At 42.1% G+C, this 22,863-nt stretch overlaps 1 protein-coding gene across 1 annotated transcript in view; it reads left to right on the top strand.

Moving 5' to 3' along the window:
• Positions 1-22,863, top strand: part of SYN2 (synapsin II) — a 238,323-nt gene that overhangs the window by 174,089 nt on the left and 41,371 nt on the right. The window contains exons 6-8 of the mRNA XM_048487637.1: positions 14,629-14,691; positions 18,626-18,768; positions 21,148-21,222. Coding sequence (XP_048343594.1) covers positions 14,629-14,691; positions 18,626-18,768; positions 21,148-21,222 — 281 coding nt within the window. The remainder of the gene's footprint in view (positions 1-14,628; positions 14,692-18,625; positions 18,769-21,147; positions 21,223-22,863) is intronic.

Raw genomic sequence — 22,863 nt, 5'->3', positions numbered from 1 at the left:
AAGGACAAAGAAGATGAAGGATTTATCTTGGATGTGCCAAAAAGTGTAACAGAAATATTACAGCACACTCAAACTTGCACCATCACAGCAATATCCAATTGGGAAAAAACTGTTATTTTTTTAAAGTATAATTTAATTTTATGAGTTTCCTTAGTTTTCACTTATAACATGGAATACAGAAGTTTATGATCTTACTCTAGATTATAAATATTTTTGAAGTTATCAATTTAAGGAATTTACATGCTCATAAAGTATTAAAGGTATGCCTAGACTATAATTTTAGCATGTGTTTCCCCACCTAAATTGTTAAAGTTAAGGTAGCATATTCAAAAGTATGTGAGTACATTTCAGTCTAAAGTAGGCTGCAATTGCTGCTGTTGATAATAGAGTCATCTTGCCTCTGAATAAAATTATTAAGTGGTCATAAGTACACTAGGCTTGGAGATTCAGATGCAACAAATACCACATTTGGCCCGAATGTGGGCAAATTCAGGCAAATTCAGGTGAAAATCGGCTGAATATGTCCTGCCCGAATCTGCCCGAATCCGAATGCAAGGTATTCGGGCTTTTCTTGGTATTGTTGGTGTTTTTTGCATTTCGGCCTGCAGGGGGTGCATTTTAAAAGCTAGTAAGAACATAAGAACATAAGAACAAGCCAGCTGGATCAGACCAGAGTCCATCTAGTCCAGCTCTCTGCTACTCGCAGTGGCCCACCAGGTGCCTTTGGGAGTTCACATGTAGGATGTGAAAGCAATGGCCTTCTGTGGCTGTTGCTCCCGAGCACCTGGACTGTTAAGGCATTTGCAATCTCAGATCAAAGAGGATCAAGATTGGTAGCCATAAATCGACTTCTCCTCCATAAATCTGTCCAAGCCCCTTTTAAAGCTATCCAGGTTAGTGGCCATCACCACCTCCTGTGGCAGCATATTCCAAACACCAATCACACGTTGCGTGAAGAAGTGTTTCCTTTTATTAGTTCTAATTCTTCCCCCCAGCATTTTCAATGAATGCCCCCTGGTTCTAGTATTGTGAGAAAGAGAGAAAAATTTCTCTCTGTCAACATTTTCTACCCCATGCATAATTTTATAGACTTCAATCATATCCCCCCTCAGGCGTCTCCTCTCCAAACTAAAGAGTCCCAAACGCTGCAGCCTTTCCTCATAAGGAAGGTGCTGCAGTCCCTCAATCATCCTCGTCGCCCTTCTCTGCACTTTTTCTATCTCTTCAATATCCTTTTTTGAGATGTGGCTTGACCCAGAACTGAACACAGTACTCCAAGTCGCGGTCGCACTTCACAGCTTTATATAAGGGCATGACAATCTTTGCAGTTTTATTCTCAATTCCTTTCCTAATTATCCCCAGCATAGAGTTTGCCTTTTTTCACAGCTGCCATACATTGAGTTGACATTCCCATGGAACTATCAACTAAGACGCCCAAATCCCTTTCCTGGTCTGTGACTGATAGCACTGACCCCTGTAGCATGTATGTGAAGTTTGGATTTTTTGCCCCTATGTGCATCACTTTGCATTTTGCTACATTGAACTGCATTTGCCATTTCTTAGCCCACTTCACCTAATTTATCAAGGTCCGCTTGGAGCTCCTCGCAATCCTTTGTGGTTCTCACCACCCTACATAATTTGGTATCATCTGCAAACTTGGCCACCACGCTACCCACCCCTACTTCCAGGTCATTTATGAATAGGTTAAAGAGCACTGGTCCCAATCCGGATCCTTGGGGGACACCACTCCCTACATCTCTCCATTGTGACAATTTCCCATTTCTACACCCTTTTTGCTTCCTGTTTCTCAACCAGTTTTTAATCCATAGGAGGACTTCCCCTCTTATTCCTTCATTGCTGAGTTTTCTCAATAGTCTCTGGTGAGGAACTTTGTCAAAAGCCTTTTGGAAATCCAAGTAGACAATGTCCACTGGTTCCCCTTATCCACATGCCTGTTTACATCCTCAAAGAACTCTAGTAAGTTTGTAAGACAGGATTTGCCTCTGCAAAAGCCATGCTGACTCTTTCTCAGCAGGTCTTGCTTTTCTACATGTTTGATAATTTTATCTTTAATGACAGATTCTACTAATTTACCAGGAACAGATGTCAAACTGACTGGCCTGTAATTTCCCGGGTCCCCCCTAGATCCTTTCTTAAAGATTGGTGTGACATTGGCCATCTTCCAGTCTTCAGGGATGGAGCCTGATTTCAAGGATAAGTTGCATATTAAAGTGAGAAGATCAGCAATTTCATGCTTGAGCTCTTTAAGAACTCTTGGGTGAATGCAATCTGGGCCAGGGGATTTGGTAACATTTAGTTTATCAATGGCTGCCAGAACTTCTTCCTTGTCTACCACTATCTTTGTTAGTTCCTCGGATTCGCCTCCTAAGAAGCTTGGTTCAGGTGCAGGAATTTTCCTCACCTCCTCTTGGGTGAAGACAGATGCAAAGAATTCATTCAGCTTTTCTGCAATCTCCCTGTCATCTTTTAGCACACCCTTTGTTCCTTTGTCATCTAACGGGCCTACCGCTTCCCTTGCTGGCTTCCTGCTTTTGATGTACTTGAAGAACTGTTTGTTGCTGGTTTTGATGTTCACAGTAATACCATAGTTTCAGAGTATGATCCGAGTACTGTCCTGATGATGCCCCCTGAATTTGGTAAGGTTTGGTTTTGGGGGGGAAGTTATGGATCCCCAAAGTGGGTTCCCCATTCCCATTGTTTCCAATGGGAGCTAACAGGAGATGGGGGCTACCCCTTGGAGGGGCCATAACTTTGACCCCCTTGAACCAAACTTTACCAAACTTGAGGGGTATCATAAGGACAGTCTCTGGATGAGACTCTGACATTTTGTTGCCAGTGGAATTAAAAATACGTCCCTGACAGTTGCCCAAAGAAATTTCCCTGGATTCTGTTCTCTGAAGTGCCTTGACTCCATTGTAGCCAATGGGGAATTTCTTGTGGGAGGGCTGTGGGGTGCACATTTTTCAAGGTAAAGCCACAAAACTTTCAGAGTACCTTCAAGAGAGTCTCTTGATGACACCATCCAAGTTTGGTGACCTTTGCTTCTGGGGGTTCAATGTTATGTGTCCCCAAAATGGTAGGGCCCATCTCCCTCCACCCTATTTTCTAAATCCTGTATATCGTACAGTACTGTGTATAGCCATACTAGTGTGTTAAACTGGAGTCAATAAGTTGGAAAATAGTTATTTTTGCCTTCTGTTGAAAAGCATTTTGAGTAGCTTGCAGAAACATCAGTATGATATTGTAAAGGACATAGGAGTACATAATAGTTGGTTAAAGTTAGGACTCTAGATGGTATTTCCTACGAAATTTGTGAAACATATGGCATCCAAAAGGTTACCTTTTCCCCTCATAAACTTATTTCTAAGAACAGGCAATAGCTTAACTCTATCATTTCACAGCATCACATTATAAAAAAGAACAATTATGGTATTGCTGCTAACTTTTCATTTAGGTATGTACCACTTGATAGTACGTGGGCAATGTAAGGTCATAGTGTGCTATCTTTTGCAAGTATACTTTGTTTAAACTAAATATTTTAGCACGTAGGATCTGTATAAAAAAGAAACATGCTGTTCTTTTCTTTCATTCCATGCCTTGTCATATTGCAATAACAGAGATTAAAATGTGTGATTAGTATTTAATTGGACCTGTTCTCTCCAAAGGCTTTATATGTCAATCCCTACTTAGATATCAAGTTTACATCTTTTGTCATCAGCTTACACCTAAAGCCTAAAATGGATGCTCAAAATGTCTTTCCCTGCTCTTCTGTATTCTTTTACAATTGTCCAAGCATTATTTCAGCATTTGATTCCATTTCATGATACCTGATATTAGATTTAATTCTAAGTCCTGTTTGTGAATAAGCAAATAGTGTATGCCTGTTAATTGGCTGTACTTCAGAGTTGCTAGGTTCTTAATAAAAATGTAAATAATGTTTAAGAAAACAGACACAGCATGGTGGCCCAGTGCCAGGAATCAATATAATAAGTCTCCTACTAGAGACTAGTCTGTAATGGACATAGGATTGCCAACTTTGGCTTGAGAAAATTCCTGGAGGTGGTATCTAGAGAAGGTGGAGTTTGGAAAGAGGTGGGAGCTCAGTAGAGAAGTGATACAATATAGTTTGCCCTGTGAGACTGCCATTTCCTCCAAGGAAACTGATCCTTATAATCTCAGGTTCAGCTGTGATTCTAGGAAAACTTGAGGTCGTACCTGGAGGCTGGCAACCAACCCTACATGGACATTAAAAAATCACAACCCTACATGGACATTAAAAAATCACAACCCTACATGGACATTAAAAAATCACAGACCATTGATCATCATCACAATGGAAATGAGAAGCAGCTCTTACACAAAAAGTGGGAATGACTGCAAACAGATTGAGACAGGATACATCCCACCTGCTCCCAAAAAAGGATAATGTGGAATAGTTTGATGGTAGTTGTGTGGCATAGTATGGCTTCGTCTTTCATAGTGTGCGGTAGTGAAATGGGAGATTTAAGGTTTCCATGGCTTCTTGCTGCTGGATACAAATACACCAGAGGGGAAAGAAAGAACCTTAGGTCAGCCATCCCAGTTTCGCAGCAGTTACCTAGGTATTACCATAAAGAGGAACCATTACGTATAAAGGGGGCACCTCATTGTAACTGAGTTTAAGGAAGACACTTTTGATTCTGGCATCTTCTGAGAGCAAACATTGAAGGAATGATTTATCTGTGTGAGAGGACTATGTTTATGTTCCCATATTATTACAAACCATATGTTTGCTTAACTCATTCTGAGATCTGAGCCAGGAAATGGGTTATCTCCTGTTCTACATGGGGATGCAATCCCCCTAAAGGAGCGGGATAAATGAGAGACCGCAGTGGCTAGGAGTGCCTTTCAGCAGCTTTGGCTGGTGAGCCATCTGTGGCCCTTCCTGGGCAGAAAAGATATTGTCACTGTAGTATATGTCCTGGTAATATCTAGATTAGAATACTGTAATGAGCTCTATGTGGGGCTGCTCTTGAAGACTGTCCAGAAGCTACAGTTGGCACACAATGCTGTGGCCAAAATGGTGACTGAAGGGACCATAGGGACCATTCAGCCTCCTAAGATCTTTGGGATCTAGGTTTGTTTTGAACACGCTCAGTTTCAGGTGTTGTACAAGTAGCAAGAAATACTGACCTTTGGGTTTGCTGCTGTGAGGTAAGTTTTATGGTACATGAAGAGATTATTGAGATCACTGACGCTAGATTAATATATAAGCAATGAAGAAAAGTTATTGATTTGCAGCTTGATTTTAAAGGAACAAGCCAGCAGCACAAGTCTCCAGGTAGATAAAGTAGAAACTTGTTATGACTTCAGAGAGTAGTTAGTTGTCTACAATGCTTTCAGGTACAAACAGACCTTCATTGACTAGCCACTAGATTGGATTCTCTCTCACACCCAAACCAGCATGCCGTTTCCCCATAAACAAACTGAATTATAAAAGGTCTTCTCATCACCAGAGACTATCAAACACTATCTTATCCCTCAGAGAGGGAGCTTAACCACTCTGCAATGCTACTAGGCAGAGCTACACTTCACTCTATTGGCTCTTTTTCCTGAGCCAGACCTGAGCTGTCATTGCTTTCTCCTTGAGGCAGAATTCAACTTCCTCTTCTCCTGTGCTCCCTCCAACATTCCATTTCCATCCCCCTTCTGAAAGATAATTGGATGCTGCTATGGGTTCATCTGAGTGGCTGATTTTCCCCTCAGGGGCTGGACAGCCTCCAGACTGTCACAGTATCCCATTCAAAGCAGATAAGACCTTGACAAGGAAATGGCAATACCAGGTGTAACTAGAGTTTAGAGTTTTAAAAAATTCCACACTGTTACTTTAAACTTTTAGAATTTCAGCTACTTTGCAGTTTAATGTTCCGCATTTTCTGTGATTAATAAAAATATATAATGGTAAAAGGTTACATTACACAACTTCCTATAAAGACACATGGCATGAGGTGTAGTACTAGCATCTAAACTGATGTGTCTCTGTGAAAGAAGTGGCCAGACTAAAAAGAGATTGAACCTCCATGTATTGTTTTTTGGAATAAAGATTCATGCTCCTTGATCATAATTTGTTGTGATTTGGAACACCTTTTCATGGAATACTTTTTCATTATATTGGTATCTGTAATGCACATAAAAGGTTTTCATATTAATTTAAAAAATAATAGAAGCATAGCATTTTAAGAAGTATAAAATGTGTACATATATCCAGACTGATTCAGGTAGTCTGCATCGTAAGGAAATACTGACCATAACATTATGTAACTAACTGCTCACAAACAGCTTCCACACTGGATGTCTTCTTTAGAAGGGGTGTGGTTGTGTGTGTGTGGTTGTGTGTGTGTGTGTGTGTGTGTGTGTGTGTGTGTGTGTGTGTGTGAAAAGAAATATCAAGATTTTTAAAAACTGTTCCAGCTATAAAAAATTATGTTCACAGCTTTTTTTTTAAAAAAAAAGAATGACCATAAGTAACCTCACATTAAAAACAAACACGAACAACCCTAAAGGCAACTGAATTCTTTTGTTACATGAGATACAGCAGTCTTCAGGCTATTGGTGCAGTCTTTTTTTGTTCAGCCTGAAAAAACTCCTGTGGCAAAGAAAGGTAAAAATGTCTTAGGGTGTAACAGCTATGTATTTTTAGAGAGTAAATACGGTACCCAGTTTGCTGGGGGTAAAGCATAAATGACTGGAGGAGGCAATGACAATCATCCCATAAACATAGTCTGGATAGTCAATGTTGTGATGTGACAGTAGTGTCCCAATGCTTGTACAGGGTACTATTTTTTGCTTTTTAAAATATAATAGAGCTATAAGTAATGACAATGCTTCTTCCTGTTGAACAAAATCCTCCTCCTCCAAGGGTTGTCCATAACTGAAAACAGCTCACAAGTATTTATTAGCCCTGAAGTCTTTGTTTATTTTCCCTATAGAAGAGCATTTATCTTGTAGAACCAGGCTACACGCTCCGTTCACTTTGAGCTTGTGTATGTGTGTGCTAACTGCCATAAAGTCACTTCTGACTTATGGAAACACTATGAATGAATGCGGTGGCATATCTAGGGAAAATGTAGCCCAGGGCAAAATCTGAGGTTTCTGCCCCCACTCCCCATCGAGGGGAGGCAGCTGGGAACAGCGGGGTGAAGGCAAGCCATGATGAGTTGCCCACCCAACCCCGGCAAGTCCTAACCTCATGTCTGCCGACTCGCTGCACGGCGCTGCAGCTGAGTTGGGCAGGTCACCTCAGCTCAACTCTTTCCCAGCAGACTCGGAGGGTGCACTTCTGCTGCTACTCCAGCTCCCGCCACTGCTCCAGCTGGGCCACCCCTCCGTGGCATGCCACGTCCTGCTTCCATCTTCCTGCCCTCTTCCCTTCAGCTCGACTCTCCTTGACCCACCCCACCAGCTAACTGGGCTCTGGGCTGTCAGGTGCTCATCCTTGCAGTGGCCGCTGCTGCCCAGCTCCGTGGCTGCCCCCTCCACAATGCTTCTCTTAAAAGGGACTGGTGAGGCTGATTTCTTGATTGCTTTTAACTGACAATAAGAAGAAAAACTGGAACAATTTCAGTTTCTTCATCATCAGTCATAAAGTTGTGCAATTCCCCAGTAGTCATTACCTTTGTCTTCTGGATGCTCTGCTATAATCTTTCTTTGGCACTTGCTGCTTTATCAATGCTGCTTCATCAATAGCCACTTCAAATCTTCACTTTTTCTGCAAGTAAACATGGTCCTCTGCATATCTCAAACTATTAATGTTCCTTCCATCAATTGTCACGCCACCTTTATCTAAATCTAAGCCATCTTTTCTTATGTCCGTTCCCCTTGCAGGGTCTCTGACAGGGTCCCTGTTGCTTTCCCTCTGTCCCTTACCTGGACATTGGTAACCCCGGCTTCACCCCCAGTCTCAGGGAGTAGTTTGTGCAAGATAAGCATTTAAGAACATAAGAACATAAGAACTAGCCTGCTGGATCAGACCAGAGTCCATCTAGTCCAGCATTCTGCTACTCGCAGTGGCTCACCAGGTGCCTTTGGGAGCTCACATGCAGGATGTGAAAGCAATGGCCTGCAGCTGCTGCTGCTGCTCCTGAGCACCTGGTCTGCTAAGGCATTTGCAATCTCAGATCAAGGAGGATCAAGATAGGTAGCCATAGATTGACTTCTCCTCCATAAATCTGTCCAAGCCCCTTTTAAAGCTATCCAGGTTAGTGGCCATCACCACCTCCTGTGGCAGCATATTCCAAACACCAATCACACGTTGCGTGAAGAAGTGTTTCCTTTTATTAGTCCTAATTCTTCCCCCCAGCATTTTCAATGAATGCCCCCTGGTTCTAGTATTGTGAGAAAGAGAGAAAAATTTCTCTCTGTCAACATTTTCTACCCCATGCATAATTTTGTAGACTTCAATCATATCCCCCCTCAGACGTCTCCTCTCCAAACTAAAGAGTCCCAAACGCTGCAGCCTCTCCTCATAAGGAAGGTGCTCCAATCCTTCAATCATCCTCGTTGCCCTTCTCTGCACTTTTTCTATCTCTTCGATATCCTTTTTGAGATGTGGCGACCAGAACTGAACACAGTACTCCAAGTGCGGTCGCACAACTGCTTTATATAAGGGCAAGACAATCCTTGCAGTTTTATTATCAATTCCTTTCCTAATTATCCCCAGCATTGAGTTTGCCTTTTTCACAGTTGCCATGCATTGAGTTGACATTCCCATGGAACTATCAACTAAGACGCCTAAATCCCTTTCCTGGTCTTTGTCTGGTAGCACTGATCCCTGTAGCATGTATGTGAAGTTTGGATTTTTTGCCCCTATGTGCATCACTTTACATTTAGCTACATTGAACTGCATTTGCCATTTCTTAGCCCACTCACCTAATTTATCAAGGTCCGCTTGGAGCTCTTCGCAATCCTTTGTGGTTCTTACCACCCTACATAATTTGGTATCATCTGCAAACTTGGCCACCACGCTACCCACCCCTACTTCCAGGTCATTTATGAATAAGTTAAAGAGCACTGGTCCCAAAACGGATCCTTGGGGGACACCACTCCGTACATCTCTCCATTGTGAGAACTTCCCATTTATACCCACCCTTTGTTTCCTGTTCCTCAACCAGTTTTTAATCCATAGGAGGACTTCCCCTCTTATTCCTTCATTGCTGAGTTTTCTCAACAGTCTCTGGTGAGGAACTTTGTCAAAAGCCTTTTGGAAATCCAAGTAGACAATGTCCACCGGTTCCCCCTTATCCACATGTCTGTTTACACCCTCAAAGAACTCTAGTAAGTTTGTAAGACAGGACTTGCCTCTACAAAAGCCATGCTGACTCTTCCTCAGCAGGTCTTGCTTTTCTACATGTTTAATAATTTTATCTTTAATGATAGATTCTACTAATTTACCAGGAACAGATGTCAAACTGACTGGCCTGTAATTTCCTGGGTCCCCCCTAGACCCTTTCTTAAAGATTGGTGTGACATTGGCTATCTTCCAGTCTTCAGGGATGGAGCCTGATTTCAGGGATAAGTTGCATATTAATGTGAGAACATCAGTAATTTCATGCTTGAGTTCTTTAAGAACTCTTGGATGAATGCAATCTGAGCCAGGGGATTTGGTAGCATTTAGTTTATCAATGGCTGCCAGAACTTCTTCCTTGTCTACCACTATCTTTGCTAGTTCCTCGAATTCACCTCCTAAGAAGCTTGGTTCAGGTGCAGGAATTTTCCTCACCTCCTCTTGGGTGAAGACAGATGCAAAGAATTCATTCAGCTTCTCTGCAATCTCCATTTGAACCACAGCCTAGTTAAGGAGGCATCTCCCCTGAGCTACTGTCCTCCCTTTGCCACTCCTTGGCCCAACCACCAGCCACAGTGAGCCTGCTCTGCCTTGGCTCGCTGTCCAGACTCCCCTTGCCTCCCTCCAACTCTCCCTTTCTCTCCTTCCTTCCTCCAACTTCATCCACCACGTTCCACCCCTCCACAACTCCCACTCCCTCGTTCTCCCAATCACCCTCCTTCCCATGCCTGATATCTCCTCACTTTTATCTCCTCACCCCTATTGGGCCTCCCTGTCTCCAGCCCAAAAGAGCCCATGGCCATGCCCTCTGCCAGTGGCTGGGCTTGGCCTCCTTTCACACCAGCTCAGCTAGAAATGGTCTCTTCCCAAGCCGGCTCCTGGGCTCCCGGCACTGCAGCCAAGCTCCTGATCTAGGACTGCCTTGGTTCGCCCTCCTCCCCTTGGGCCATTGGCAGGCACAGGGGGTTAACACATGGCCAGGGCTTCCCCGTCAGCTCCAGTCACACAGGTGGCCCAGCGCTGGCTGGCTCACTGCTGTCCTCATCTCTTTTCTGGGGGGCCCTCGGCCAAGAGTCTTCGTCAGCCTCTCCCTCGGTGTCGGTGAAGGCAAGGGAGTCACAACAGGGGTTGGCGGAAATCTGAGAAGGGACCTGGCCCTTGTCTGACACCCTTGTCTGACACTTTTGCCAAGCAGAAACCATTTTTTTCCACCGTATTATATCCTAACAGTAGCATCTGGTCCAGAGTACAGGTTGCACATCAAAACTATCACATGCTGTAGCACAGGGGTCTTCAAACTATGGCCCTCCAGATGTTCAGAGACTACAATTCCCATGAGCCCTATCACTTGGCCATGCTGGCAGGGCTGATGGGAATTGTAGTCCATGAACATCTGGAGGGCCATAGTTTGAAGACCCCTGCTGTAGCATATCCATTTCCTTTAAAACCAACCATTTATTTTCATGATTCATGCAGTCGAAAGCTTTGTTGTACTCTAGGAAACACAAGCTGATATTCTGAAATTCTCTTATGTGTTCCAGTAACCATTGCAAATTTGCAATATGATCTCTAGTGCTTCTTCCTTTTCTGAATCCAGCTTGAACATCTGGCATTTCTCATTCCATATATGATAAAAGTCATTCTTATAAAGTTTTGAGCATCACCCTTCTAGTACAAGAAATGAAAGTGATGATCTAATAGTTGCTCTAAAAGTGAGGCAAGACATAGCACAGACAACCTCAAATCAAATCCAAACCTTTTATTGACATAATAAACAGTACAGATTAATCGTGATCGCAGAGTAATACAATCATGGTTGCAATTTGATGACGTAACAGATACCTAGACACTGTTTCAGAGATAGAAGAAGGATCATTGTTTACAAGATAAGAAAAATTTTGTTGGTCTGATAGACCTTCTTTATTAATGAGTAGAGGGGTCAACAAGTTGGACCTGATTGTCTTATGAAATGGCAATGTAGAGAGACAAACTCTATAAACCAAACTTTGACCAAATAATACCAATCAGACATCATGGAAAGCCTATCAACATTACTATAATTCAAGTTTAAGCCCAACTACTGATGCTAAAGAAAAAATTGAAAGCTTTTATGCATGTGTCCAGGAAGAAAGTGACTGGCATGCAAAAGTAGGAAACAAAGAAGAATCACATTGTTGAATTAGGAGCATGAAATTAGGCAGGAAACTTATATTTCTGTAAAGTCAACAATTAGTTCATTTTGAAAATGTTTGAAGCAACCAGGCTGTTGTTTATGTGAGCATCACTGGATGGCCAATACAGAAATCAAATAGATTATATAACGGAAGCAGAAGATGGAGAAGATCTATACACTCTCTGTCCAGGGATGAGACTGCCTCCCAACACCTGGAAGCCTATTCCACCACTCCCCTCCTTGTCACAAATGCCCATCCAGGAACCCTGGAATGCCCCCAAAACCGGCAGTCCCATCCTTGGACTTAGAACAGGAGCAGGGACCTCCAGGTATCCAAAAGCTCAGAGGAACTGCAGAGAAATGGCAGGAGGGCTTGAGCAGCAAAAGCAAGCCTGAGCAGTTCCAGGGGAAAGGGTGGAGGCAACACAGCCCTCATCAAGCTGCCGTCAGTAGTCATCAGCAGCCTTAGAGAGTGGGGTAGGGCCAGCACAGCCCCAGCCAGTCTGCAGTCAATGAGGAGAACCAGGAAAGCTGAAGAGCCAGTCCCAGGCTGGCAGGGCTCAACAGACAGCTCACCAGGCTGGAGCAGAGCAGGCTGGAGTTGAGAGCTCTCAGGAGGGAGGTAAACTCATGAGAGGGATAAAAGGGATGCAGGGAGGCTGGGAGGCTGGTCTGATCCAGCAGGCTTGTTCTTATGTTCGTAAAGACAGAGGAGGTTGGTGTGGTGCATGGGTTCAAGTTTGCAAGAGTGTTGTTAACTGTCTAATGGAAGTAAAGAGCTTATAAACAGAGGCCAGAGTTGCAACTTGTTTGATCCAGAAGGGTAGCTGAGTCCCTACAGGGCCAAGGTGGCCTACCATGCAGGAGTGGTCAGCAGGGGGGCCCTGACACCCTGTTAAAACAAAATCAGAAGCCCACTGTGGTGCAGACCATGAATTAGTAATATTGAAAATTAGAATAAAGCTCAGAAAAAGAACAAAAACATTCATAGTACCCAAAGGCAATCTAAGCAACATTCCTGAAGAATTTAAAGATAATCTAAAGAGTAGATTTGCATTACAAATTCCAAAGTCCAAGTAAACATGAACCAGAAGAACTATGAAACCAGAGATATTATCAAGGAAGAATGTTTAAAGAGTATTCCCATAAATGAAAATTTTTGATGGATGACTGATAAAACTCTTAAAATTGCTAAAAACAAATGAAAAGTAAAAGTAAAAGATGATTGAAAAAGAATTAAAAGTCTAGATGGAGCATTCTAGTGACTGGCATGCAGTGCCAAGCAACAATCCCTCATCTGAGGAGTGTGTTTGTGACCCAAGGCCAGAAGCATTAAGGAGAGGTGGCTGACCCTGCTAGCTTAGTACCAGTGGCATCCACCTGTAGAAAAAGAGTCTCCTCAGCCCAATGGCATACCTGGTGGGGGCAACAGGGGGCAGATGACCCAGATGCCATTCACTTGGGTCACATAAGGGTGCATTGTGGCCACCTGCATTGTGGCCACCTCCCCTCTCCCCTGGCAGCCAGCCCCCAACTGAACTCCCCCACCCCGCGCTGTGCCCTCCACTGTACCCCCTGTAAAAAAAGTAAATCTTTGCTAAGCTCACTGAGACCAGCAACACACTGAAAGCAGGGACAATGCCATGGAGGGCGCGATGCTTCCCCAGTAGCTGATTGAGTACTACCTGACCTGGGGGTTCCATCTTCCCGCACTGTATCTTATTGCATTTTGGATTGTCTCATCATAGGGTTTTTGTGGTAAGAAATGGTCAGAAATGGTTTACCATTGCCTTCTTTTGTGCAGTACAAGCCAGGGTTCGCTGAAGTGGCCTTGCCATTGTCTATTAAAGATCCTCTGCCAGTGTCACTTTCCAGTACTGCTGCTGCTCAGTACCTGATTACCATTGGAATTGTCTGTTCTCTTCTGCTTATGTGGCTGTTGGTTCCTGAAAGGGGTGGATGCATCTTAATCTGGTGTCTCATCTGTGACCATTCTGCCCTGAGTGTCTGCTAGTACAGCCTCTTGTCAGAGTATAGACCACTTACAGTATTCCTCTCAGCTTAACCGACACACACAAACCACCTCACCACATTGTGCATCCAAGATGGGGTTCTTTCCATAGATGTACGTCATAGACCAGACACTGGCGAAGACATTTCATACTGGAAATCGTTGAGTCACAGTAGTAATAGATCTGACAAAAGCTATTGAGTTGTTCCAGTAACTGCATTCTAGGGAGCAGTTGTACAACTCATTGAATGAATGGGCAGAAGGGGATGGACTGGTAAAAGCATCTTCTGTTGAAACTTACTTCAACACAATAAAATACATTTGATGGTAGAAATGTCAGACTATGACTCAAACTGACCCTTTTCCAGATATTCTATTCTAAAAATAAATAAACTGATTTATTTAGTTCACAGCATGAAACATAAAATGCAGTTTAGAGGAATAATCTATTGAGTAATGCTACTTTATTCTGTCCAGTTCCCAGTGAGTTGGGTCATGATGTAAGTATGATCTAACCAGCTGTTGTAACTATGATATAACCACTTGGTACTGTATTAATACTCCAAAATAATTAAAAATGAAACATTTGGTGAGTTAATGAATTAAGTAAAATTAAGAGTTACATGTACTAGATCCCACAGAGAAAGAGAGACACAAAAAGAAATAAGACAATATTCCATAGGAATCCTTTTATGAACTAAAAACTAAGAACTGAAAAGGAATTTTAACGAACTTTTATGAACTAAAAACAGCGAGGGAGCAAGCTTTACTGGTACGTTGACTGAAAACACAGTTCTTTTGATCATGAGACCATACACCATGAAAATTTAGGGAAGGTAGTGAGTTGAATGAAAAATTGCTCTAGAGTGAGGACAGTCTGTCAATACCAATCCGTCCCCTGCAGATACTAAAGAGAAACTGAATTCTGACAACTAAGATTTCCACTGAACCCATTCTACCTATGGAGAAGTATCATGATCATGATCATCATCATCATCATCATCATCATCATCATCATCATCATCATCATCATCATCATCATGATGAAATGTTAACTGCCTGAGCAACCATTTTAAATTATTTTTTATTTCTTGCTTTCAGCTGACATTGCCAGCATTTCCAGTTGTTGTGAAGATTGGACACGCTCATTCAGGCATGGGAAAGGTACTTACACTATTTATTTGACTTGGGGAAATCTAGTGGGGCTACTTTTAAAAGTCTGTAACATATATTGTTCTCTTTGAGCTTCCTAACAGAAGCACTTAATATTTCAGGGCAGCAACCAAGCAGGCCTGTATTGAGAGAGATATGCTAAGCTGATGCTAGAATACATTGTGCATGAACTGCACTTATTGCAGATCCAATAGAAAAGAAAAAATAAAACGTGAAAGATAAGAAAAATGAAACTTAGAAGAGGGGAGTAGGGGAAAAAATTGAGAGACAGATTCTGAAGCCAAAAGCAGCTCACACTTACTGATCCTAGAACTAGTGGGTCTACGATAAACCCTATTTAGTCCACCTGTCGAATGTGAAGGTCTCCAGAACTTCTGGAGAGGCTAGAGTCAGACCCAGTCTGCTTTGATGCTGCTAAGGAGCAATCTGAGATTGCAAATGCCTTAACAGTCCAGGTGCTCTGGAGCAACAGCTGCAGAAGGCCATTGCTTTCACATCCTGCATGTGAGCTCCCAATAGCACCTGGTGGGCCACTGCAAGTAGCAGAGAGCTGGACTACATGGACTCCAGCTGGCTTGTTCTTATGTTCTTATGTTCTTAAGTGCAGCAGAGAGGTTCTGCAAGCTCCAGCCAGTCGAATGATCACCACGTTCCCCAAAAGTCCTGCATGATAGAATAATGGGTAAACCCACTTTGATTCCAAGTGCAATGCAATCTTAATCTCCCTATTCTTATTCATGGCCTAAATTCCAAAGTATGTCAAGAGAGGCTATTACTCCTCCCTGCCCCCACATGCTTACAAAATCTAGGATTTGACTGGTGAAGCCCCAGACCTGAGAGGATCTCTTTAACCCCCCCCCCCGAGCCCCCTGACTGGTAAGCCATGTGAGGCTTTTAGACCAGCCTCCTCACTCCCACCTCAGCCCCCGCCCATCATATGATGCCTCAGAGTGCTTGCCATAGACCCTTAACTTAAGCTAAAACACACACTGTTCCACCCAATTCCTGCAGGGCCTCATTAAATCACCCCATCCCAACAAAGTGGCAAAGTGAAGCAGGCAAAAGAACTCTTCTAATCTGAAAGAGTACAAAAAGTAGTCCAAGGCTTTCACAGCTGGAATCAACTGGCTATTGTGAGTTTTCCATGCTGTGTGCTGTGGTCTGGTAGATTTTGCTCTTAGCATTTGCCAGCCATAGTGGTGGGTAAAACATTAGTCAGTTAAAAAAATTCCTCCTTGGTCCTGATGTGACTTGCTATTCCCATCTTGCCAAAATAGGCAGGTGGGCAGCTCAGAATAGCAGGTACCATTATAGAGTAGGAGCAAGCTTTTAGGTTTGATTGCCCATTGCCCTTGATTGGCAGGGAGTCGAGCCTCCCAGCATGCCCTCCAAAGCATACTTGGTGTCTTCCTTACTTGGAAAAGGAGATGAGGCAAAAGAAGCTTCCAGACAAGTAGGGGTGGGGAGTGGAATTCCTTACGCTATCTGTACACATTCTCTTCTGGTATTTTCATACTGTCAGATCACTAGTCCACTGAACTAGCATTCATGCCTCTGATTGACATCAATTCTCCAGAGATGCAGGTAGAGGCCTTTAACACCTGTGTTGCTTGAGATCTTTTTTAAATTGCCAGTGCCAGGAGCAGAACTATGTATTCTGAGCATACAAACCATTTGTTCTACTGCTGAGTTGTGCACCTTCCAAATATTTAAAGGCAGATCCAGTGCTTCCAGCTTTGTAAGCAATATCAGCATGCAAGCCACTGTCCAGAGGGGAAGGATACTCTTCCACACATTCTGCCTGATATTATCACATCTAACACAATTTATTCCAGTCTAAAGATTTAATTGTGAAATCGCATATGTTCATGTGTACCTAACTGAATTTATTTTCACAAGTGACAAAAGATCTTGGGATTACTCTATATTGCTTCTTGCAGAATTACATAATTTAGGGAAAATCAAGCAGTACCACTAGATAATTCGATTAAAATATGCTAATCTGAAATGAACTCAGAAGAATATGTAAGTGGCATCATTCAATTCTGCCTAATGATTTAATGTTTAGAGAAAAGCAAGAATCAATGGATGGTTTACATACTTTGTTGTTATAATTCCGTACTCAAATATTTTGTTTGCAAAAATTCAAAATCTGATCTCCCACATACTGAGATCAAGTAAAGCTGCTAGTTAAAAGACTTCATTGTATTCCAATGCTGAAGGGAAATAAGAGAAAGGAAGTACTGTCAGTGGTTTTTTTATATGTATAAGAAATGTTATTTCTGTGAATCCATTCGTCATGGCATTTTTCCTAAAGTAGCATTTGAATCTGAGACGTTACTTATTTGTTTGTTTACTTTTATTTATAGCCTGCCTTTTTAACTGAGACTTGGCTTTCTCAGGCATGTCACACCATAAGTGATGCAGAAAGTCAGTTGCAAAAAGTAGAAGATGGTGCAGTAAAAGCAAGAAAACAAATACTATAAATATTACAAATAGACTGCATCATATTGCCTTATAAAAGCCCCTCCTGACCTGTTCCATTATACCAAAATTTATAAGCCCTTCATAAAAATGCCATCCTGAACATTTTTGTTTTGCATATTATGGAATAGTAGAAGCTTGGGACCAGACCTATTTCAGAGAAGTTAAAATCTCCCCTGTAAGCCATTTGGCAGGAGATGGGGTGAATAGGGAAATGTAATCTATTCTCACATTTCCCCTTTGGAATAAATGAGTGGCAACATTTTAATTCTAAAAGAGTCGGGGATCTGTGGGTTGTACAATAAAAAACTGATAAAGTTCAGTCTCAGATCTAATGGACCTGAATTTTTTTGGGAATCTTACATATTTTCAAACCCTCATATCAGAAAATCCAGGATTAAAAAAATGGGTCTGAATCCAATTTTTTTCCCATCTCCCTCTCCCCTAATTTTCTTAAACTCCAGTGGCAAGGGTGGCTGCATCCATGTTCCTGAAGTTGAGCTCTGCATGGAGCTGCAAGCCTGGTTCAGCTGAGCTGAGCTGAGCTCACAGTTCTGCATCCACCCCAGCCTATGTGTTCCACATGGGACTTGGAGGCAGGGGCTGTAGAACTGACAAGCAGGCAGAGGCGTATCGGGGGGGAATGGCACCTGGGGACAACACCTGCTCCAGGCACTCCACCCCCCACCCCTGCATGCCCCTGTGCTCGGGGGTGGGGCTCAGGGGCAGGGGGACTCAGTTGGGCACTGCAGCAGCAGGCTGGCTCCTGAGGCAGCCTGGTGCCATGGTGTCCCCTTGATCCGTTCCCCCTGAGTCGTCCCCACCTCCCTGCAGGCCCTGCAAGGAGGTGGGGGCAGCTGTTGCATTGCCCGTCCGAGCTGCCCCTGCCCCTGAGGACCTGGGGAGGGAAGAGGGCAGCTTGAAGAAGCGCTGCAGTAGCAGGCCAGCTCTGTCTTTAGCTGGCTCCACTGCGCTGACCCAGCTCTTCCCATTTTGTGCCCCCTTGCCATTGTACCCAGGGTCATTTGACCTCACCTGTCCCTGTGGCCGGTATGCCACTGAAAGCAGGTAAGAGGGGGAGAGGGTTTTTTTCTTGTTAATGGTGATGGGTCTGAAGTGGCCTGAGTCATGCCAAGAAAAAATCAGTTTAATTTGGAATCTACTTTTTTACTTCCTTTGAATTGCTGCCTTTTGAGGGTTAAATCCCCCTCCCCCAAATACTGATAAGATATTTTTCGTGGGGGTTGGTTTGGCTTTTGCAGAATGAACACCCCTAATCTGCACATGCAGTCTTAGTTGCTGTGCACAGTTTATGTTTTGTAATATTTCCCCAGTTACCTGGGTGATATAAGTTTGTAATATACAGTGATATTTTCTTTGCAAGATAAAACTAATTTTTCTTTTTCTTTCCTTTGTCTCTCCATGCTATGTATTATAATAGGTCAAGGTAGACAACCATTATGATTTTCAAGATATAGCCAGTGTGGTAGCACTTACTCAGACCTACGCCACCACTGAACCATACATAGACTCCAAATATGACATCAGGATCCAAAAGATAGGCAACAACTACAAGGCATACATGTGAGTAGGATATTATTCCTTCACCAGCCCATTCACTTCAGAGACTTATGATTTGTTTCTTGTTGTCTTTCCAATTCATATTTAGAATGACGAGGAATCCATCAAAAACCCTTTATTTGTTTAAGATATAATATTTTATTTATTTATTATTATTATTTTTATCTATTTATTTATATTTATTGGGCTTGCTATACCACCCACCCTCTAAGGGCTCTGTGTGGTGTACAAAAATAAGTTACCATAAAACACTTAAAAACCACAATAAATGCCTATGGCAATTTAAACATACACAGTCAACACAAACAACTAAACATGACAGATGGCAACCCAGAACAAATAAAGCCTCCTCCATTCCTGGGAGGGGATTGGGCAATTATGAAAACAATCAGGCATTAAGGCATACGGGAAACAGCACATCAGTGACCAGCCTCCCCAAAAGTCCAGCGGAACAACTCTGTTTTTCAACCCCTGCGGAACTGCTCTCAGTTCCGCAGGGTCCTGATGGCCAAAGGCAGAGTGTTCCACCAGGCAGGGGCAAAGGCGGAAAAAGCCCTGGCCCAGGCCCAGGCCAGCCGCATCATAGAGAGGCCAGGGACCACCAGTAGGTTCGGTACTGCAGAATGCAGAGGCTGAGTGGGGACATAAGGGGAGGGACGGTGCCTAAGGTATGAGTGTCCCAGGCCGCAAATGGCCATAAAGGTCAACATCAACATCTTATGGCATAAAAGAGGCTGAATAAATTAACAACTCAATTGTTTTACATTTCTCTTCTGAAGAAATGGTAAAACTAGGTTATCATCATCATCATTCTCACCTTTATTGGCATAGACAAATACAAATAAACAAAATACAGAAGCCCAGAAAGAGAGTGACTGGGCTTAGTGCGAATTAGCTATACCTTGTCTCACAGAAAGGTAGAACCTCAATGCTGAACTATTCCACAGCCATTTCCTGGACCTTCTTTGTATTGAAAGGTAAGCCATTTTATGGCTCTAAAAGCCATTCCTATCATTTTTCAATTAATTTCTTTTCCTACTCTCATGAACATTTTAGTCACTCCCATTACTTTAAGTTATTACTACTATTGTGTGTTTTATAGTGTTTGGTTGTAACAGAGAAGTAAAAAGCTTGTTCCCAATAGTGCTGGACCTCAGAAGGCTCATGAGAGGTCCATTAATCTTGGAGTCCAACACCAGTGTAGGTGCATTGGTGGCAGTTTTATTTCTAGGCTTGGAAATGACAAGTAGGTGTGAGAATCAGGTTGCACTGGAAGTGACATATTTGGTTCCATTTCCCTCAAATTCTTACCACTAGCCCCAAAAGTGGTAACAGAAGAATAAAAAGATGAACTTAAAATTTTCCCCCCATCTTTGTTTGTTGTCATTTTCTATTTAGGGGAGGTGGGTCTGGCAACCTTAGAGATATTTTCCTTTGGCTTTCACAAGCGAATCACACTAAAAATGACAACTTCATCCACTGTTAGATCCTCAGAATCAGCATGAAACTTCTATTATGCTTTACTTGTGTTCAGATATGTTAGTAGCTTCTTGTTCCACAACTAGTTTTCATTTTACTTTGGGGGGGGGAGGGGTTCAAACAAGCACAGAATAATTATTTGAAGAATAATTATTTGAAGAACTGTCATATAAAATATAAACTGCTTTCATTCCTTTAAAAGTACAAGCAAAATCTTCAGAGCTATTATCTTCTGTAGTATGTGGATCCTGAACTCACATGACATAAGTTGCCTATTTTATGCTGTTGGAGAGGCAGCTAAAATACAGTGCTGGGTCCTTCGCAAACCTTCTTGCAAATGGCTATGGACATGTGATAGGGAAAGTAATAGCAGTACATTATTGTTCCATGGAAATGACTCTGGGTAAAAGGGAGGGGGAAAGAAAAGACAAAATCACACACAAGAAAAACAAATCTTAAATTTTGCTTTCTCTAAAATAGACGAATAGAAGACAAGAAGAAGACAAATTATCAGCTTAGTCCCCTGCCACTATTTTGCAGAATACAATACAATACAATACAAATGTTCTCACTTAACAGCTGCTTTGCTTTCAAATACTTAATTTTCTTCTTTGTTAAAAGAAAAAGTTATCACACACATCCCCTTTCTGATTCAGGAAAAAAACAAGAGTTAACTAAATACAACATACATTTCACTACCCTTTCTTCTATGCTCAGATCAAATTAAATACATCTCTTTATTCAGGAAAAATGTTGCTATATTAATTATTCTTGATGTTATGCCACATGTACTTGCTTTGGATACTCATTAAGAAGCAAAAAGGGACTAATAAATGAACTGGACCAAACAATAACACAATTGTTAGCATGCTCCTTATTTAAACAGTCTATATTTCTTCACAGGAGAACATCTATATCTGGAAACTGGAAGACAAACACTGGATCCGCAATGTTGGAACAAATTGCTATGTCAGACAGGCAAGTGAATCTTCTTGTAATAAAGAAATGTTAAAAATAAAAAGCTTTGAGAATAGGTGTGAGTAGTTTGTAGCCAGAAGAGCTAAGGGTTTATGATTAGCCTGAAAAAGAACATTCTCTAAGCTTTTGCTGATGTAACTTAGGTTGCATACAAACATCTTTCTACAAAAAAAAGAATATATTCATGATAGGAAAAAGCCTGAAAGCCTTAAGCTTGCATATCCTATATTCTTTCTCACACATGTAAAGCCAAGATTGAAGAGTTGTTGGTTTTGATCCTACCACATTTGTTGTGACATCCACATTTGGGTTCTTTAAGGATTTGTTTGTTGCCCACCAACTATGGGATACTATATAATGATTTAATGCAATTTAAGTTTATGGCCTTACAATTTAAGTTTGTGGCTGCGTTGTCGCCACCCCTGTAGTGGGGAATGCCGGGGGACTTGGGGAGAGTAGCGCGCAGCAGCAGGTAAGTGGGGAAACGACCTCTGTTTAGGATTAGACTATTAGACTGGTATACAATCTGCATCCATAATTGGAAATATATGATACTTCCACAGTTATACATCTCTTAGTAGGTTCTGCATTGGACAACTATAACTTAATCTATGTTGTCTACCTTTGAAAAATTATTTTAAACTACAGGTAGTCAGAATGTGGTTGCCTTTTGACAGAGAATATCATTCTGATCATATTATCCCAAAGTTGATCCAACTTCCAGGCCGAGTGCAAAGTGCTGGTTTGAGATGGAAAAAAAACCCCTAAATGGCTTGGGACTAATGTCTATCACTCCAATATGACTCTATCCATACATCTGCAAACTGTTCCATTTTTATGTTCTTTTCCATGCAGCTATGTTTTTCAACTGCCTTCAGTAGAATCTTTGGATTTATAGGAAAAGCTCTCTAAAAGTATCATTCTTTGTTTGGGTTGCCCCCCCCCCCAGATTTATCATTAAAAGAAGGAAAACTTCTTGATTCAAGGAAAGAGGCTGTAACTCTTTACAGCAAGATCTGACTCTTAAACAAATAAACACTTCCTACAGTCAGTGCATCTGCAGATGTTGAATTTGACATGCATCCAGAAGACCCCTAAAAGTCAAATTGTACAAATAAAATCCACTCCTGTCATTTTATAAAGTATTGCGAATATTTGATCCTAGCTTGATTTTATAAAAAAAATGTTTGCACTAGAACAAATTTCAAATAGTAACATCCACAATTAGGCTAACTAGCCCAATCTCATCAGATCTCAGGACCAGTCCTGATTAGTACTTGGATGGGAGACCACCAAGGATTACCACGGTTGCTATGCAGAGGCAGGCAATGGCAAACCACCTCTGAATGTCTCTTGTCTTGAAAATCCTACAGGATTGCCAAAAGTTGGCTGCAACTTGACAGCACTTTCCTCCACCACATCAACAGTAAATACAAGTGGATCATACTGAATTTTAACGCAATCAGTGAGATAGTATCCTAGCTCAGGTGTCAGTTTAAAACACGACCATTTGATAATAACCAACATCTTAGACTGCTATCAAAAACAGGCAGCTCTGCTAATAGATGGTAGAAAACTGGCCCTGATCATCCTCAACTGATCTCCTGTCAAAACAACTTCTTCTTCTTCTTCTTCTTCTTC

This window comes from Sphaerodactylus townsendi, linkage group LG03 (genome assembly GCF_021028975.2).
Source record: "Sphaerodactylus townsendi isolate TG3544 linkage group LG03, MPM_Stown_v2.3, whole genome shotgun sequence".
Lineage (NCBI taxonomy): Eukaryota > Metazoa > Chordata > Lepidosauria > Squamata > Sphaerodactylidae > Sphaerodactylus > Sphaerodactylus townsendi.
Note: the sequence above shows the minus strand (reverse complement) of the source record. Positions and strands in the feature narration are given on the sequence as shown.